This window comes from Tupaia chinensis, unplaced genomic scaffold, assembly GCF_000334495.1.
Source record: "Tupaia chinensis unplaced genomic scaffold, TupChi_1.0 Scaffold000294_5, whole genome shotgun sequence".
NCBI classification, from domain to species: Eukaryota; Metazoa; Chordata; class Mammalia; order Scandentia; family Tupaiidae; genus Tupaia; species Tupaia belangeri.
In genome coordinates, this window is record NW_006159782.1 from 1,199,600 (window position 1) to 1,218,465 (window position 18,866).

General features: G+C 53.9%; 2 protein-coding genes across 2 annotated transcripts in view; one reads left to right on the forward strand and one right to left on the reverse strand.

The window, feature by feature from the left end:
- Nucleotides 1-12,301, forward strand: part of POLR3H (RNA polymerase III subunit H) — a 14,551-nt gene extending 2,250 nt beyond the window's left edge. Inside the window, exons 2-6 of the mRNA XM_006150730.3 lie at nt 1,010-1,106; nt 9,543-9,629; nt 10,156-10,219; nt 11,102-11,303; nt 11,986-12,301. Coding sequence (XP_006150792.1) covers nt 1,010-1,106; nt 9,543-9,629; nt 10,156-10,219; nt 11,102-11,303; nt 11,986-12,039 — 504 coding nt within the window. The 3' untranslated portion in view covers nt 12,040-12,301. The remainder of the gene's footprint in view (nt 1-1,009; nt 1,107-9,542; nt 9,630-10,155; nt 10,220-11,101; nt 11,304-11,985) is intronic.
- A 788-nt stretch (nt 12,302-13,089) lies between these two features.
- ACO2 (aconitase 2) overlaps nt 13,090-18,866 on the reverse strand; it is a 54,071-nt gene continuing 48,294 nt past the window's right edge. The window contains exons 14-18 of the mRNA XM_006150732.3: nt 18,526-18,681; nt 17,296-17,487; nt 14,535-14,667; nt 13,982-14,103; nt 13,090-13,607 (exon numbers count right to left, since the gene is read on the reverse strand). Coding sequence (XP_006150794.1) covers nt 13,473-13,607; nt 13,982-14,103; nt 14,535-14,667; nt 17,296-17,487; nt 18,526-18,681 — 738 coding nt within the window. The 3' untranslated portion in view covers nt 13,090-13,472. The remainder of the gene's footprint in view (nt 13,608-13,981; nt 14,104-14,534; nt 14,668-17,295; nt 17,488-18,525; nt 18,682-18,866) is intronic.

Sequence of the window (18,866 nt, forward strand, 5' to 3'; positions counted from 1 at the left end):
CTTCCATGTGCCTCCAAAGCCGTGTGCCCCCAAAGCCGTCTGCATTCTGTGGCCTCACCCCCCGTGAGGTCCAGCTGCCATTCTGCGCTCTCTGAGCCTCTTGCTTTTCCTTTAGTGGTTCCTGCAGGGGCTGCAACTGGGGGATGGCAACCTTGGTGGCAGACAAGCAGACAAGTGGCCAGTAGTTTGGAACACTGTGGCACGGGATTTTTGCCTGCTGTGGCCATGCTTCGCTCTGCCAGCTGCATTACCGAGACCACATCTGTGTGTCTGAAATGTTGGTTGAAAGCATAATGGAGTTTAGCTGTAGTTCTGACGCTCTCTGACCCTCATGTGTAATAATCATCATTCTTGGGACCAGCAGTTAGTGTAATGGCTATGTCACTGGACTCCCATGTAGTCAACCGCAGTTCGAGTCCAGGACCCCGTGGCTTAAACTCATGCTGGGCGCTTGTGCGTGCGTGCCCAAGATCCCAGGAAGAGAATGGAGGAGAAGGGATTGCAGCGGGGCCATCTCCTGTGGGGTGTGATTTCTTGCTTTCCATCTCTCCGTCTCACTTTGTCTCTCTGTCTTTCTGGTGAGTGCATGCGCCCTATAGCAAAAATACCCACCCCACCCCCCCCAAAAAAAAAGACACATCATTCTTGATTGACTATTTCTAGATTGTGAGTCTGGCACTAGGATGGGGCATTCCATTCATGATCTCTCTATTCAACAACCCTGCAGCCTGGTATTTCCTTTTTGCAGATGGGGAAACTGAGGCTCAAAGAGTTGAAATGACCCCCTAGGTGACCATACAGTGGTGGAGCTGCCCTTAGAACCTGCATCTGTTCTTTTCACCACCACCCACTCCTTCCAGAGCCCCACCCCCTTCTGAGGTTCCTTCCCAGTCTTTGTCTGAAAAGGGATAATCGCAGCTTGCTGTGGTTGTGAGGGTCAGGAGGGACTGCCTGGGAGCTGGCCCAGGGATCACCGTGTATGAGTGTGCGTGTCCGTGTGTGCATACAGGTTGTGTACAGCGTGGGACTCTGCATCTGCCTGTTCGACATCACCAAACTGGAGGACGCCTACGTGTTCCCGGGGGACGGTGCATCACACACAAAAGGTGTGTATTTTCTCGGGGCTTTGAGCTTCCTCAGAGCTCAAGGGAGGACAAGATGCAGAGATGGCTGAGAGAGGTCTGGCAGGAGTCTTGGTCTGGGGCTTGGGAGACCAGGGTCCTAGTTTCAGCTCTGCCAAAAATTGACTCACTGACAATGGGTAGACCTTTCCCCTCTTTGAGCCTCAGTTTCTACATCCATGAGACCCCAGGGGTTGGGGAGGTGGACTAGGTGATTCAAGGCCCCTGCAGCTCAGAGAGGGTGGCTCCACACCGCCTGTTGTTCTCATCCACTCCTGGGCCCTGCTATGTGCTTGGACCTCGGAAGGGAAGAGGACAGGTCAGACAGGAGAACACTGTGTGGCTGCCATTGCTGGGTCTGAGGTGTGAAGAGCAGAGAGGCGGTGGATTTAAGGGGCAGGAGGGAACAATTAGAAGTGTAGCCTCTGTGGGACTAGCAGGTGGTGTGATGGTTAAGGCGCTGGACACTCCCACATAGCCGACAATGGTTCGAGTCCTGGACCTGGTGGCTTCCCTTCTCACTTTCCTCTCTCTCTGTGTGTGTCTCTCTCTGGTCAAATTGAAATGAATAAAAAAATAAATAAATCTTTAAAAAAAAAAAAGAAAAAAGAAGTGTAGCCTCTGTATTCAGTTCCCAGCTCTTACTAGCTGTGTGTCCTGAGTGACTTCTTGGGCTGGCCTCATAGCACAATGGTTAAGCACTGTGTGTAGGGAGCTGGATCCCACATGGCTAACCAAATTTCAAATTCCAGTCATGACAGCTTGAAAAACATGCTGGGCACAAGTGCGAACATGCCTAAAATCCTGACGGCGAACCCCTACCCCTTGCTTCGTGTGCCTCTCTTCCTGATGAGCACACATGCCCTCTGGCAATTAAAAAAAAAAAGTAACCTGTTTTCTCACCTGTAAAATGCAGCTAACAGATTTTATTATATTTCAGGACTGTGGTGAGGATTCAAGAGTTAATACCTGTCATGCTCTTAGGACAGGATCTTGGCACCTGGGGAGTGCTCGGGGCTCTTGGAGTGGGCTGTTTCTCCTAGTCCTGTGGTCTGTTGGTTCTCCGGAGCTGGCTTGGCTGGGGCTGGACAGTATAGGATCGCCTCCCGTTCTGGTGGCTGGCAGACGGGCTAGCCAGGGGCCCTGAGCTAGGCTGGCTCATCTGCTTCGTGTGTCTCATCTCACAGCAGGCCGATGGGGCTGGCAGTTTCCAGGGTCCGTCGCTCAGCTCTCAGACCTCTGCCTGCTTAGATCCCCTCGGCCAAGCTTCATCCCAAGCAGGGCACATGGCAAGGCTCAGGGTCAGAAGACGGAGGGATGGACTTAACTGTGGTTGAGCTGAAAGGGCTGTGGGTCAGGGTTGGTGACTGGTTACCTGATCCTGGAAGAGGGGAGGGCTGGAGAGAGGCCCCCATAGAGAGACCAGCTGGGCCACATCTGAAGTACAGGGAGACAGAGCCAGATCAGGGCTCCTCGGAGTGTAGCCATGTCGCCTTGGGCATTACCCGGGCACTTGTTAGAAACACAGGTGCCTTGGAGCCAGCAGATAGTGGTGATGTTGCAGGACTCCCATGTGACCAACCATGGTTTGAGTCCTGGACCCTGTGATGTGAAACTCATGCTGGGCGTGTGTGTGTGTGTGCCCAAGAACCCAAGAGGAGAATGGAGGAGAAGGGATTGTGGAACGGCCATCCCCTCTGTGGGGTGATTTCTCACTTTCCCTCTCATTGTTTTTTTTCTCTCTCTCTCTGGCTAGTGCACGCACCCTGAGACAAAAGCCTCTTAAAAAAAATTTAAAAAAAGAATGTAACACAGCTTCCCAGCCAGCTCCAGGCTACTGGGTCAGAATCCCAGGGACCAGACCCAAATACTTGGTTTTTAAAAAGTGCCCCGGTTGGGGCCGGCACGTGGTGGTGGTTGAAGTGCTGGACTCCCACATGGCTGACCTTGGTTTGAGTGCTAGACCTGGTGGCTTGCTTTATCACTCTCCCTCTCTCTTCTCCCATCTCCCTCTTGCTCTCTTTTCTCTCTCTGGTCAAATTAAAAAATAATATTAATCAAGTTAAATAAATAATTTTTTAAAAATGCCAGGGGGTTCTCACAAACCCTGCCTCAGTCTGTGTGGGTCACCCACTCACCACGGAGATGTCAGGCATTCCAGAATGTGCCATGAGACCACCTGGTGTGTGTCCAGCCCGCAGAGACTGGATCGTTCCCGGGACACTCCATGCTCTGCATGATCCCTGAGGAGCAGGCCTCCTCGTACTGACCAGGAGCACCTTCCTCAGCGGGAAAGGAAGACCATGGCTTGTCTCCGTTAGCTGACAAGGGTGCCAGGCTGAGCCCAGCCTCTGCATTTGACAGGGCCCTCCGCTGTCTAGCAAGCTGTGGTCCTCGGTACCAGAATGTTGAGAAAAATTGGGAGGAAAAAGAGTCAAGTTTGAAGAAATTCTGTCCATCCAGTTGGATGTTTCTGGCACTTGGCGTAAGATTTCCACTGTCGTTTTTTGATGGGCTCCCACCCTCCTTCCACCTGGGTGGCTGTTCTTTTGGGGAATGAAATGTGAGGCATGGAGCCCTGGGTTTTGCGTGCTGACTCTGACCCCTGGGTAGGGACTCTGGGCAGGTGACGCTACCCTCTCGGCCTCAGCTTCCTCACTACACAGTGGGGTTAACACTTGGAGCAAGAGAGGCCCTCATGGCCCTTTGAGTACCGTGCAGCACTGGTTGGTTTTGTTTGTTTTTGAGAGGTTTTTGCTATAGGGTGCATGTGCTCACCAGAAAGACAGAAACAGAAAGTGAGAAATCACTCCCTGGAGCAAAGGCCACACCTCAGTCCCTTTTCCTCCATTCTCCTCTCAGGATCTTGGGCATGCATGCACATGCACCTGACATGAGTTTAAGCCACCGGGTCCAGGACTTGAACTGCGGTCGACTACATGGGAGTCCAGTGACATAGCCATTATGCCAGCTGCTGGTCCTGCACTGGTTGTTTTGTAGTGGGGTCAGTTGCCTTGCTTTGAGGCCAACTGCAGTGACCTGCCCAGGACTGTGGGCCAGCACGTCCTTAGAGAGGGCTCAGAGCACCAGGTCATTCATGCTATGTCCCATCTTTGTGGTTGTTATTGTTTTTTAAATAATTATTCATTTATTTTTAATTTGACCTGAGAGAAAGAGAGAGAGAGAGGAAAAGTAAGAAAGCAAGCCATCAGGTCCGGGACTCTAACTGCAGTTGGTGATTAAGAACTAGGTTGCTGAAGACCACTGTGCTAGTTCAGCTTAAATGTAATTTGTTAAAAATCTAGATTTAGGGACCAGCAGGTGGTGTGGTTAAGGCACTGGACTCCCACCTGGCTAATGGGGTTCAATCCCAGACTGGACAGCTTGCTTTCTCACCTTCACTTTCTGTCTCTCTCTAGTCAAATTAAAACTTAATAACAATCAATACAATTAAGGAAAAAATTCCAGGTTTTAGTTCAGAATGTGTTGCTATTTTTCATCTGTACCATTTCATGATAATAATATAGAGACCATAATTATCATTGAATACAAGTAGTCTTTTACTCCCCAGAATTTTTTTTTGAACCAGTTTTTGCTATAGGGCACATGTGCTCACCAGAAAGACAGAAAGTGGGAAATCACCCCCCAGGGGGAATGGCTATGCTGCAATCCCTTTTCCTCCATTCTTCTCTTGGGATCTTGGGCATGCAAGCACATGTGCCTGGTGTGAGTTTAAGTCACTAGATCCAGGACTCAAACTGCAGTCGACCACATGGGAATTCAATGACATAACCGTTTTGTCATTTGCTGGCCCCTGTTGTTTTTTAAAGAATTTCTTAATTTTATTTATTTATTTATTTAATTAAAAGAATTACTTTATTTAACTTTATTTATTTATTTCGAGGTTTTTGCTATAGGGTGCGTGCGCTCGCCAGACAGAGAGAGACAGAGAGACAGAAAGCAAGAAATCACCCCCCAGTGGGGATGGCCACACCGCAATCCCTTCTCCTCCGTTCTCCTCTCGGGATCTTGGTCATGCACACACACGCACCCGGCGTGAGTTTTAAGCCACCGGGTCCGGGACTGGAACCATGGTCAAGTACATGGGGTCCAGCAACGTTAACTTTATTTATTTTTAATGTTATCAGAGAGGGCCAGAGTGGGGAGGAGTGAGAAAGCAAGCCACCAGGTTCAGGACTCAAACCACAGTCAGCCATATGGGAGTCCAGCGCCCTTAACGACCACCTGCTAGCCTCTATTTATTTATTTAATTTTTTAAAAAAGAATTATTTTATGTAACTTTATTTATTTTTAATTTGACCAGAAAGGGGACAGAGTTGGGGGAAGTGAGAAAGCAAGCCACCAGGTCTGGCACATGAACCGTGGTCGGCCCTGTAGGAGTCCAGAGCCCTTAACCACAAATGCCATCTGCTGATACCCCCACCCCCCTTTTTTTTTTTTTGAGAGGTTTTTGCTATAGGGCGCGTGTACTTGCCAGAAAGACAGAGAGAGACAGAGACACACAAAGCGAGAAATCACCCCCCAGGGGGGATGGCCATGCCGCAATCCCTTCTCCTCCATTCTCCTCTCGGGATCTTGGGCACGCACGCACACACACCCGGTGTGAATTTAAGCTCCCGGGTCCAGGACTCGAACCACGGTCAACTACATGGGAGTCCAGCGATATAGCCATTACGTTAACTGCTGGTGCCAGACCCCCCATTTTTAAAGAATTATTTTATTCAACTTTATTTATTTATTTATGTATTTTAATTTGACCAGAGAGCGACAGAGTGGGGAGGAGTGAGAAAACAAGCTGCTTGGTCTGGGACTTGAACTGCAGTTGGCTATGTGGGAGTCCAGTGCTCTTAACCACCACGCCACCTGCTGACCCCTTATTTATTATTTTTAAATTTGCTATAGGACACCAGAGAGAGAGAGGGAAGTGAGAAAGCAAGCCACCAGGTCTGAGACTAGGACTGGAGTCAGCCATGTGGGAGTTCAGTACCTTAGCTACCATACAACCTGCTGGTCCCCTTTTTTTTAAGAGAGAGTTTTGCTATAAGGTGTGTGTGCTTGCTGGAGGGAGAGAGAGAGAGAAACAGAAAGCGAGAAATCACCCGCAGGGGAGATGGGCACACTGCAGTCCCTTTTTCTCCATTCTCCTCTGGGGATCTTGGGGACACACTTACACGTCCCTGGCGCGAGTTTCAAGCCTCTGGGTCCAGGACTCAAACCACATGTGGGACTCTGGTGATGTAACCATTATGCCATCTGCTGGTCCACCTTGTTTTTAATTTAATTTAAGTTATATTTATTTTTAAAAATAATTATTTATTTTTATTTATTCATTCATTTTGGGGGATGGCCATGCCGCAATCCCTTCTCCTCCATTCTCCTCTCGGGATCTTGGGCACGCACGCACACACACCCGGTGTGAATTTAAGCCACCGGGTCCAGGACTCGAACCACGGTCAACTACATGGGAGTCCAGCGATATAGCCATTACGTTAACTGCTGGTGCCAGACCCCCCATTTTTAAAGAATTATTTTATTCAACTTTATTTATTTATTTATGTATTTTAATTTGACCAGAGAGCGACAGAGTGGGGAGGAGTGAGAAAACAAGCTGCTTGGTCTGGGACTTGAACTGCAGTTGGCTATGTGGGAGTCCAGTGCTCTTAACCACCACGCCACCTGCTGACCCCTTATTTATTATTTTTAAATTTGCTATAGGACACCAGAGAGAGAGAGGGAAGTGAGAAAGCAAGCCACCAGGTCTGAGACTAGGACTGGAGTCAGCCATGTGGGAGTTCAGTACCTTAGCTACCATACAACCTGCTGGTCCCCTTTTTTTTAAGAGAGAGTTTTGCTATAAGGTGTGTGTGCTTGCTGGAGGGAGAGAGAGAGAGAAACAGAAAGCGAGAAATCACCCGCAGGGGAGATGGGCACACTGCAGTCCCTTTTTCTCCATTCTCCTCTGGGGATCTTGGGGACACACTTACACGTCCCTGGCGCGAGTTTCAAGCCTCTGGGTCCAGGACTCAAACCACATGTGGGACTCTGGTGATGTAACCATTATGCCATCTGCTGGTCCACCTTGTTTTTAATTTAATTTAAGTTATATTTATTTTTAAAAATAATTATTTATTTTTATTTATTCATTCATTTTATTTTTTAACTTGACCAGAAAGACACAGAGAGAGAAAGTAAGAGAGAAGGAAAGTGAGAAAGCAAGCCTCCAGGTCCAAGACTCGAACCATGGTCAGTTATGTGGGAGTTCAGCGCCCTTATCCACCATGCCACCTGCTGGCCCCAACCCAGCATGAGTTTGTTTTTTTTGGAGAGGTTTTTGCTATAGGGCGCGTGCGCTTCCCAGAAAGACAGCGAGAGACAGAGAGATAGAAAGTGAGAAATTACCCTCCAGGGGGGATGGCCACCCCACAATCCCTTCTCCTCCATCCTCCTCTCAGGATCTTGGGCATGCACCCACATGTGCCCAGCATGAGTTTAAGCTACCGGGTCTGAGACTAGAACTGCGGTCGACTACATGGGAGTTCAGCGACATAGCTATTACGCTAACTGCTGGTCTCCCCAGTGTGAGTTTTAAGCCATTATGTCTGGAACTCAACCATGGTTGACTACTTGGGAGTCTAGTGACGTAACTGTTACACTATCTGCTGGTCCCATCTTTATTTTTTAAAGCCAAAGGTGCATGTGCAAGCGGGAGAGAAAGTGAGAAAGCAATCCCCAGCAGGGCCTGGTCGCACTGCAGTCTTTCTTCCTCTAGCTCTCCATCCATCAGGGTCCTGGGATTGCCAGCATGCAGTGTGTTTTTCAAGCAGATAGGGCTGGGACTTGAACCCTGGTTAGTGCCCAGCTGCTATGCTACAGGCACAAATGATGTAGTGGCCTTCAGTCTGCCCGCTGTTGCACAACTGTCACCTTTATCTAACTGCAGAATGTGTTTCACAGCCCAGTGAGAAAGCACACTTCCCATCCGTCGGCCCTCATCCTCCCCTGAACCCAGCCGCTGACCACCTGTCTGCTTTCTGTCCCTGTGCATTTGCCTGTTCTGGACTTTCCATGTAAATAATCGTATAGTACGTGGCCTTTTGTGGCTGGCTTCTTTCACTTGGCCTAATGTCCCTAAGATTCAGCCATGCTGTGGCCTGTCAGAATCCCCTTTCGGAGGCTGGCTCATATTTCATCATAGCTGCACACCACGTCGTGTTTATCTCCGTCTGTCGGCGGGCAGTAGGCCGCTCACCGTTGGCTTTGGACGTGGTGGTTCCAGGCTGGAGCTCCCGCGGCATTGGATCACATGGCAGGCACGTCACAAAGCTGCTGGAGCTCTGGGAGGATTTATGCAGCTGAACTCAACCAGTCATGTGGGGGACAGGGTTTTTCCACCCTGTAGGCAAGTGACCCTTGGCCGCCCTCTGCTCACTAGCAGCATGGAGAGAGGGGTGTGAGCCCCTCCTTTCCTCATCCCTTTTACCCGAGGAGCCCTGGAGAAGCAGTTGGGAGCAGCAGCCCTGCTGTCCTGGGGTGATGCCGGCAGGCCAGTGACCAGGAGCGTGGTGGGGCCTGTGTTTGGGGATGGAGCCTGTCTGGACAAGGCAGGATTCAATCCGTGCCCGTCTGGTTGGTTCAGAAAAATGACTTGGTGTCTCCTGTGGCAGAATTGGGGTGGAACACAACGTGGCAGTGAGCAGGTTACCCAAGCTCTCTGAACTGCTTCCTCCTCCTCATGGAGGGGGCAGGACAGCTGGCACAGGTGGGCCATGATGGGCAGTCAGCCGATGACTGGGGCGGCCTGGTTTTGCTTTCCGGCCCGTAGTGGATGCACTCGTGGGGCTTCAGTCAGGGGGGAGAATGAGTGACGCACATGTCTTCTCCCAGGGCCTGTGATATGGGTACAGACCCTATCTGTGGTCAGGTGAGCGGGGACTGTCTAGGGCAGGGCCTAGGACCCCACCGAGGTATTTCAGGGGGGCTATTGCCTCATCGCCCTTCCCCCTTCTCAGGGTACGCTCAGCATCTTGTTCCAGGTCAGAGCTGTGCCCGGGGCCAGCTTTGCCAATCAGTGCAGACGGGGAGCTTGCTTCTAAACCTAGCTCCCCTTGCTGATGGTATCTGTCCTTTTTAGAATTTAAAAGACAGACCCTAGAGGAAGGTTGGCATTGACCTTGGCATCACTGATGGCCAGAGTCTGGGCTCAGGTGCGACAGATTTAGGAGCCAGCCCTCCGCTCAAGGGAAGCCAAGCTGTAGCCTGGTTTGGGACAGGTCTGGGTCTGCAGGGCACTTGGCAGGGAGGCCTCCGGTAGCATGCTAGGTTGACAGTGGGCGCATGGCGGCCTGGTCTCAGCTCCAGCCTTCATCCTAGCTCCTTACAGACATACTTTTGTCCTTACAGTCCATTTTCGCTACGTGGTGTTCCATCCATTCCTGGACGAGATTCTGATCGGGAAGATCAGAGGCTGCAGCCCCGAAGGAGTGCACGGTAAGGGCGGCTGGCCCTCTGCTGAGCTTGGGTGTGGGCTGTGGCAGGTGGACGGGGTGCACGGCAAGGGCATTTGGCCCTCCGTTGAGGCGTGGGCGTGTTTTGGGCAGGTGGTCTTGCCCTGGTGTTGGAAGCTCACTCGTCTTCCAGGACTGACGCAGGCAGGGCCCAGCACCTGTTCTTATATGTCTAGTGAGGACCTTAGGCAGGAAGTTTCACTGCAAGGCTGAAAACCAGTACTCAGGGTAGGCACTGTAGTTGCCAGGGTGCCTGGGGGTCTCCAGGGCCCACTAGTCCCTGTTGTGTACCATGTCCACCTCAGGACTGGCAAGTGACCAGGCACCTGGGCCTCTGCCCGGAGCTGCCCAGGGTGTGTGGCTGGTACAGGCTGAGACCGAGGCAGTGACTCAGCTGGGCCTCCTGCCCTAGGACGCCACTGGGTAAGGGGCTTGTCTGTAAGTATGTAGACCCCATGTTTGTCGTTTGAGACTGTCCTGTGCCATCTCACCTCCCTCATCTCTTCCAGTCTCTCTAGGGTTCTTCGATGACATTCTCATCCCCCCGGAATCACTGCAACAGCCAGCCAAGTTGTATCCTCCCAAGGTTAAGAAGGTGCTCAGGCCTCTCCAGAGGAGGGTCCCCAGTCCGTGGGATGGCCCTTGGGTCCCGTGACCTACACTGGCATCCACTCCTGCTCTAGAAGTGCCGACCTGCCTGCGCTTCCACAATGACCCTGCCTGTGTTTCTTGCCGCTGTCTCAGGCGTGCAGGTTGTTTGCTGCATACCATGAGGGCTGCGGCAGCCTGCTAGGATCACCTGAGATCCTTCCACGGAAGCTTTGCCCTGGCCAGCCCACCTCCCCACCTCCTGGCAGTGAGGCCGTGCCTATGTGCCTGGTCCTGAGCTTGGTCGTTTTCCTCTCCTGGGTCTTCCACTGACCCCATCCTAGGCCTTCCCTTGCTGCTTGGGATGGTCATTGTGGTACTAACAGGCCTCAGCCTGGGGCCATGTAAGGGATCAGGCCAGCAGAGGGCAGCAGTGTGCTCCTCAGGGTAGGCTCTGCCATGGTGGTTGGGCTGGCCCTCGCTCTCCTGCGTGGCAGAGTACAGGGGTTGGTTCTGGCCCTATCCCCAGCTGTGGGCCCTCAGGCAGGTGACTTCCTATCCCACAGTGTCCTTGAGCTACCTGCCCTTTAGATCATCACAAAACTTGGATAGGATGGGTGTAAGGGACTGTGAGTAGCACCTCAAAACAGGGGGTACCTCTTGCTCTTATTTCTGAGGATGTGCGTGTCCTGGTGCTGGGCTGGGGGCCCCATTTTTTCCAATCTGCATTCTGCTCACTGTGGGGCCCAGGCCTTGCAAATCGGCCTGGGACCTGCTTAAAGTGACCACAACTTGTGACTGGTTCCTGGGGGAGTGCTGCCACCGTGTTCAGTGGGGCTGGTTGTGACCTTGACCCTGGCCCCACAGCGATGAAGCAGAGCAGGTGTGGGTGTGGGAGTATGAGACGGAGGAGGGCGCACACGACCTGTACATGGACACGGGTGAGGAGATTCGCTTCCGAGTGGTAGATGAGAGCTTCGTGGACACATCCCCCTCAGGGCCCAGCTCGGCTGAGGCCACCTCTTCCAGCGAGGAGCTGCCAAAGAAGGAGGCTCCATACACACTTGTGGTAGGTCCTGGTGAGGCTGCCAAAGCTTCAGTGTGGCGATAGGATCCAGCCATGGCGGGAGGGAAGGGGGCTCCTTAGGACCAGGGCCCAGGTCCCAGTTGTATGGCCTTGGTGGTCACTTTTCTGAGAGCCTGGTTCTGCAGGCCCTGGCTGTGAGGTGCTGCAGCTGGGACAGATGTCCTGCCTCATCCCTGGAACTTGAAGAAACAATCTGGGATGAGGGGCAGAGACCACGCTGGATGACAAGGCCGCTGGGGCCCACTAGGAGCAAAGGCCACCGAGGGGGGTTTGAGGGAGGCAGAAGGCAAGGAAAGGGCCCCAAAGAGGTGATGCTCAGAGTGAGCCTGGGATGCTGGGCCTCGTGGCCTTTGTGGTCAGACTGGACTACATTGGCTCAGGAAGGCAGGCCTTGGACTGGCCTGCTGGGCACCCTGTTAGGGCAGACCCGGGAGTGAGGAAGACTTGCATCTGCTGAGGGCCTGAGATGGGCCAGCACTGTGGCCCGATGTTGCCAACCAGGGATGCTTTAGTGCTGGGTGGCTCCTAGGTTTCCTGAGTCCCACCTGCCCTCTGCTGACACGGTGCCAAGAAAGCTGGGTCCCCGCTAGCTCTTGCCTGAGTTGGCTCGTGCCCTGAAGCAGTGAGAGGCAATGAGATGAGCCTTTCTTTCTCTGCCCCATAGGGCTCCATCAGTGAGCCGGGCCTGGGCCTTCTCTCCTGGTGGACCAGCAGCTAGCCCCGGGGCGTGACTGGACCCTGCCCAACCCAGCCCCTACCCCCACCTCGGAAGGTGGTGCAGATGGCCGTGCCTGCAGCAGCGGAGGCCGACGGCGGAGAGTCTGCAGCCTGGGAGTGCACGCTGGCTTCTCCCATCCCAGCTTCCTGGCCCTGCGCCCTCTGGAGCTTTTCTTGAAGTCCTGCGTCCCCATGGACTTGTGGCTTCCAACGACAGTAAGGACACATAATAAACAGTGGCAACATCAGTAGGGAAGAGGCCACCCTTGTCTCATGGTCAAGGTCATGGTGCAAGGTCACTGAGTTGCCACCCCTGGGACAGCACATCCTGTCCTTCCTCATCCCCATCACTTCCAAAGTACTCTTCCCCCAGCCCAATGTGGCTGGGCTTGGGAGTCATTTGTGAGGGAGCAGGCTGCCTCAGGGTGGCTTTGGGTGGGTTGGTCTCTGTGGCTCCATAAGTAACAGGGAGGGAGGCTGGCCTAGCTGCTTGGGCCCTGGGGGCTGCTGGGGGCTAATGGAGCTGGACTGTCCTGGGCAGCTGCCTTCCTGCCAGAGAGAGAACTCAGCCAGACAGGCTCCCAGCCAGGAAGAGTGTGTGCTCCTGGCACGAGCCCTCGCCGTAGTTCTCGTCTCTGATGACCACCCATCTGATGCCATGTTTCTATGAGGCAAAGGCTTTGGGCTCTCAGACCCCATGGCCTCCACTCCACAGTGCTGTAGGGTGGTTGCCAGGCCCTCCTGGCCTGGCCTTTTGGCTCACGGGGGCACTGGCCGTGCTTGTGGCAGTTGCTCCCAGGGAGGTACCTGCTCCCAGCACCTGGGAGTGAGGGGATGGGGATGAAGGCTTTTCCTGGAGGCTCCAGCCCAGGCCGTCTGTCCCTGCCTACCAGGGAGGCTACAAGAACACCGGACCAGGTGGGAAGAGACGGAGGTTTTCTGTTGTGGCTTGGGACATGCTCCAGCTGTGGCTGTGCTTGGCTGAATAGCACCATCCCGACCCCTGGCTTTGTTGAGGACAGAGGGCACAGACAACCACTCACACAGGAAGTCACTGAATTTGGATTCTTATTTTCCTTGCAAGAACAAAAGGTTCTCTCAAATCCTTCAGCCACCAGTGAAATGATCAGGCAGGAGAAAACTTCTGTAGATGGAGTCTTGTCATCAAAAATAAATACAGTTGCATGGAGCTGCTCAGATCTGAACCAAACTAAAACAGGAAGGCAGGGGCTGAGAAATTACTTAAGAACCCCCCCAAACTTGGGTCGCTGTAGACGTAGGAGGGGGTGGGCAGAAAGCGTGCCTGGTCACACCGTCTTGGAGCAAGAAGCCATGGCTGGATGGCTCAGATCTGGCTCTGCTGACGACGCAGAGTGGAGCTGTACTTGGCGATACCAGTGCTGGGGTGACGGGCAGCAGCGTCTGATGGCAGCCTCACTGCTGCAGCTCCTTCATCCTGTTCAGGGCACTGCCGGCACGGAACCACTCAATCTGGGTCTCGTTGAAGGTGTGGTTCAGGAGAATGGTTTCCTGGGTCCCATTGGGGTGCTTTATGATACATTTCAGGGGCTGCAGGGAGAAGGCAGGTGTGAGTGGGTGTGCTGGGTGCCCTGAGAAACCCTCAGTTTGCAGGAGGGGCAGGCATTGCCCTGAGGCCTTGAAGACCCATAGGCAAGCCAAGTCCTGGCCTGCTGGGCAGCCCCAGAGATGGCTGGTCCAAGCATTCTGCTGGAGTGGGCTGCTGGCCTGTACAGTGTAGTCTGTGGGAGGGCCTCGGCTGGCTCCTCCCGGAGTCTGGGAAGGCATTTCCCTTCCTCTCTGGGGGTTGCCTATGTAATTTTAGGGCCCTTCCATCTGGAACTGAGGTTCACAGAAGGAGCTGCTGGTGGGGCTGTCCCTTACCCTACCCCCTTAGGAGGGCCCCTGCATCCCTGGTACCTGACCTTGCCAGGGGCAAAGTCCTTCAGGCCCTGAATGGTGAGCTTGTCCACGGGGTGAATCTTGTTGTAGTCAGCTGGGTCAGCGAAGGTGAGGGGCAGCAGGCCCTGCTTCTTCAGGTTGGTTTCTGGAAGGAAGAGATGGGCTCAGCTGACAGGAACAAGGCCTCCCCACTCTAGGGAACAGCACCAGCCCCAAGCTGCCTTTTCTAAATCCTGGTGGGATTTAGACAACCCTAGTCTTGCTGCCTAAGTCTAACCTGGGGCAGGGACCGTGAGGCTCAGCTCTGCCCACCCCCCAGTGATGGCCCTGTTCAGGCGTCCTAACCCAGTGCATGTGGGGCCAACGTCCTGAGGCCTTCCATAGACATGCATAATGAGGAAAGCTCTTTGGCCACATCTACTCTCCAGTTCTGTGGGACGGGAACTGCGGGTGTGGCAAGGACAACCTGAGGTGAGCATGGGAGCCAGCTCCAGGCCTCACTTGGCACTGGCCTGCCTGGTCATGACCTTGGGCTATCAGCATGGGCAGAGGGGGATGGGCACCACTGGAGCTCACCATGGATCCTGGCAAAGCTTTTGGTGATGATGGCTCGGCCCCCGAGGTGGCGAGGCTCCAGTGCTGCGTGCTCCCGGCTTGAGCCCTCGCCATAGTTCTCGTCTCCGATGACCACCCACCTGATGCCATGTTTCTATGAGACAAGCAGCAGGTGGGGTCAAGACTGAGCCTCCTGAGGTCCTTCCTCATCTGTTCCCCATGACAGCCAAAGCCAGGGTGGGATGAGGCCCACCAGGCCCCAGGGACACAGAGGTGGATGGGTGGTGATGGTCACAGCTCATCAGCAGAGCTAGTGGTGTGGGCTCCTGGGTGAAGAGCACCCCTTTCCTGGAGCACCCGCTCTGTCCCCCCAGCTTCCAGGGGGTGCCATAGGACCCTTGCCCAGATAAGCCAGGACTAGGGTCCAGCCCTGGCTCTGCTAATTTCTCAAAGTATAAAAATGCTCAAAGAGAGACCAGCAGTTGGCATAATGGCTATGTAGCTGGACTCCCACGTAGTTGACTGCAGTTCGAGTCCCGGGCCTGGTGGCTTAAACTCACACCAGGTGCGTGTGTGTGCGTGCCCAAGATCCCGAGAGGAGAATGGAAGAGAAGGGATTGCGGCGTGGCCATCCCCCCGGGGGGTGATTTCTCGCTGTCTCTCTGTCTTTCTGGCAAGCACACATGCCCTACAGCAAAAACCTCTCCCCAAAAATTAAATAAATAAATTACATAAATAAATGAATAAATAAATGCTCCAAGAGCCATGGACCCTGGCTCTGGCCTTGGGGGCACCTCCTCACCACCCCCCAGCACCAGGGCCTGGCCTCAGACCCTCTCTGCCTGTTCCCTGAGAGGTCTGTTGTGGGTCCTTTCTTCTCTTCAGTTGGCCACTTTCTCTTCAAGGTAGGTCTCTTTTAACCCTTTTCTTAGGCTTGGGGCCAGAGACCTCTTAAGAGTGCCCCTCTTGGAAACCAGCAGGTGGTACAGTGGTTAAGACGCTGGACAGTCCCACATGGCCAACCACAGTTCAAGTCCTGGACCTGGTGGCTTGCTTTCTCTCATTTTCTCTCTCTCTGTCTCTCTCTGGTCAAATTAGGATAAATGAATGAATAAATAAAATTTAAAATAAACAATTATTAAAAAAAAAAAAGAGTGCCCCTCTCCCTTGCTCCTCCTGGGAGGCTTCCAATGGATGTGAGCTGAGTCTCATTCCTTCCCTGCCACGGGGAGGGCTGCAAGGCTGCCCTCTGTCTAGACGGCACTCTCTCTGGCTCCTGCACACGCTCCCCGTGGTGGCCCTAGGCCCTCAGTACTACCCACGGTGACCCTGACCTACCTTGTAGTAGCGGGCAGTGTCAGGGACAGGGCCAAACTCCTGGGTGACAGCATTGCGCACAGAGTTGGCCTTGCCGTTTTCGATGTTGATGGCCCCGATGAGCAGGTTGTTGGAGATGTTGTCCAGGTGCCCACGGAACTTGAGCCAGGGGCCAGCAGCCGAGATGTGGTCAGTGGTACACTTCCCTTTGACCTTGGGAGGGTGAACAGAGGGGACAGAGATGAGTGTGTGCCTTTGAAACGCAAGCAGGCCCCGTGTGTGACCCAGGTGCCGTGGTAAGTAGGTCGGGACCAGCAGATGGTGTAATGGTTACGTCACTGGATTCCCAGATAGTCGATTATGGTTTAAGTCCCAGACCTAGCAGCTTAAAATACTCAGCATGCATGTGTGCGCATGCCCAAAATCTGAGAGAAGAATGGAGAAGGGATTGTGGTGTGGCCATCCCCGCTGAGTGGGTGGAGGGGAGATGATGTCTCGCTTTCTGTCTGGCAAGCACATGCTCTCTATGGCAAAAATCTCTCTCTCTCTCTCAAAAAAAAAAGGCAGGTTGGCTCTGGACACATAGTCCAAGGTCCTGGAGCTCCACACTGGGCCAAGCAGGCCCAGGCCTCACCTACCCAAAGGCCTCGTGTTGCTCTATTGCAGAACCGCCACTCCCAGGGGGTCAGGCTGGACACAAAAACAAGTATCTGTTCTCTCCCCGTTCAGGTGTGGCCCCCAGCTACGAGCTGCCCAGGCTGGAAGATCAGCCAGACCCTATGCCAGACGGAGAGGAGCCCGGGGCGTGTCTGGTGCTACAGCAAAAACCTCTCCCCAAAAATTAAATAAATAAATTACATAAATAAATGAATAAATAAATGCTCCAAGAGCCTTGGACCCTGGCTCTGGCCTTGGGGGCACCTCCTCACCACCCCCCAGCACCAGGGCCTGGCCTCAGACCCTCTCTGCCTGTTCCCTGAGAGGTCTGTTGTGGGTCCTTTCTTCTCTTCAGTTGGCCACTTTCTCTTCAAGGTAGGTCTCTTTTAACCCTTTTCTTAGGCTTGGGGCCAGAGACCTCTTAAGAGTGCCCCTCTTGGAAACCAGCAGGTGGTACAGTGGTTAAGACGCTGGACAGTCCCACATGGCCAACCACAGTTCAAGTCCTGGACCTGGTGGCTTGCTTTCTCTCATTTTCTCTCTCTCTGTCTCTCTCTGGTCAAATTAGGATAAATGAATGAATAAATAAAATTTAAAATAAACAATTATTAAAAAAAAAAAAGAGTGCCCCTCTCCCTTGCTCCTCCTGGGAGGCTTCCAATGGATGTGAGCTGAGTCTCATTCCTTCCCTGCCACGGGGAGGGCTGCAAGGCTGCCCTCTGTCTAGACGGCACTCTCTCTGGCTCCTGCACACGCTCCCCGTGGTGGCCCTAGGCCCTCAGTACTACCCACGGTGACCCTGACCTACCTTGTAGTAGCGGGCAGTGTCAGGGACAGGGCCAAACTCCTGGGTGACAGCATTGCGCACAGAGTTGGCCTTGCCGTTTTCGATGTTGATGGCCCCGATGAGCAGGTTGTTGGAGATGTTGTCCAGGTGCCCACGGAACTTGAGCCAGGGGCCAGCAGCCGAGATGTGGTCAGTGGTACACTTCCCTTTGACCTTGGGAGGGTGAACAGAGGGGACAGAGATGAGTGTGTGCCTTTGAAACGCAAGCAGGCCCCGTGTGTGACCCAGGTGCCGTGGTAAGTAGGTCGGGACCAGCAGATGGTGTAATGGTTACGTCACTGGATTCCCAGATAGTCGATTATGGTTTAAGTCCCAGACCTAGCAGCTTAAAATACTCAGCATGCATGTGTGCGCATGCCCAAAATCTGAGAGAAGAATGGAGAAGGGATTGTGGTGTGGCCATCCCCGCTGAGTGGGTGGAGGGGAGATGATGTCTCGCTTTCTGTCTGGCAAGCACATGCTCTCTATGGCAAAAATCTCTCTCTCTCTCTCAAAAAAAAAAGGCAGGTTGGCTCTGGACACATAGTCCAAGGTCCTGGAGCTCCACACTGGGCCAAGCAGGCCCAGGCCTCACCTACCCAAAGGCCTCGTGTTGCTCTATTGCAGAACCGCCACTCCCAGGGGGTCAGGCTGGACACAAAAACAAGTATCTGTTCTCTCCCCGTTCAGGTGTGGCCCCCAGCTACGAGCTGCCCAGGCTGGAAGATCAGCCAGACCCTATGCCAGACGGAGAGGAGCCCGGGGCGTGTCTGGTGCTGACGACTGAACAGTCTCATCTGTCATGCAGCTTAATGGTGACTCCTTAGTGCACAGCCTACAGTAATGGCTGCCTCTGGCCCGCACTGTGAAGGCTTACATCTGCCCGGCTCAGCGCCCAAACATGGGCCGCACGCATAATGCCCAGATGTCCCTGGGACCAAGAACCCAAGGCTCTGTGTGGTCCAGTCAGAAGGGTGTGACCTGCTGTGCAGAGTCACCTGCCCACTTAACTAGAGGTAGCTCCCCCAGCTGCTGACGGAGGGAGCCCCAGAGAGCCCTGGGCGGCAGCCATACCCAGCCCTGTGGAGCCTGGGGCAGACAGGGAAAGCGGCCACAGTGCCCTCACCTCTGCACACACCCACCCAGACCCAGGTTCCAAGTCCCCCAAGGCTGCAGGATTGGGAGCCCTGGCAGGTGGGCCCGTTTCCCCACCTTGATGAGGATCTGCAAGTCCTCCAGGTCCTTGCCGTCCCACTTGTCAAAGGGCTCCAGGAGCTGCAGGCGTTGGCTGGTGGGGCTCACGTCCACCCGCTGCCCACTGCTGTCCTTGGGGGGGTGCTGGTAGGTGTCCTGCCCTGGGTCAAACTCCTGCAGCAGGGGACAGGGACGTGCTGGTCACCCAAACCTAGCACCCACACAGACAGGCTGTCATAGAAGGCATACATCCAGGCTGCAGCATCTCCCGGCCAGGGAACAGCTGGTTCTCACTAACAGTGCCACTCCTGCCCGCACATGGGGGACTGCCCTCCAGTGCTAGGGTGTGGGAAGGAAGT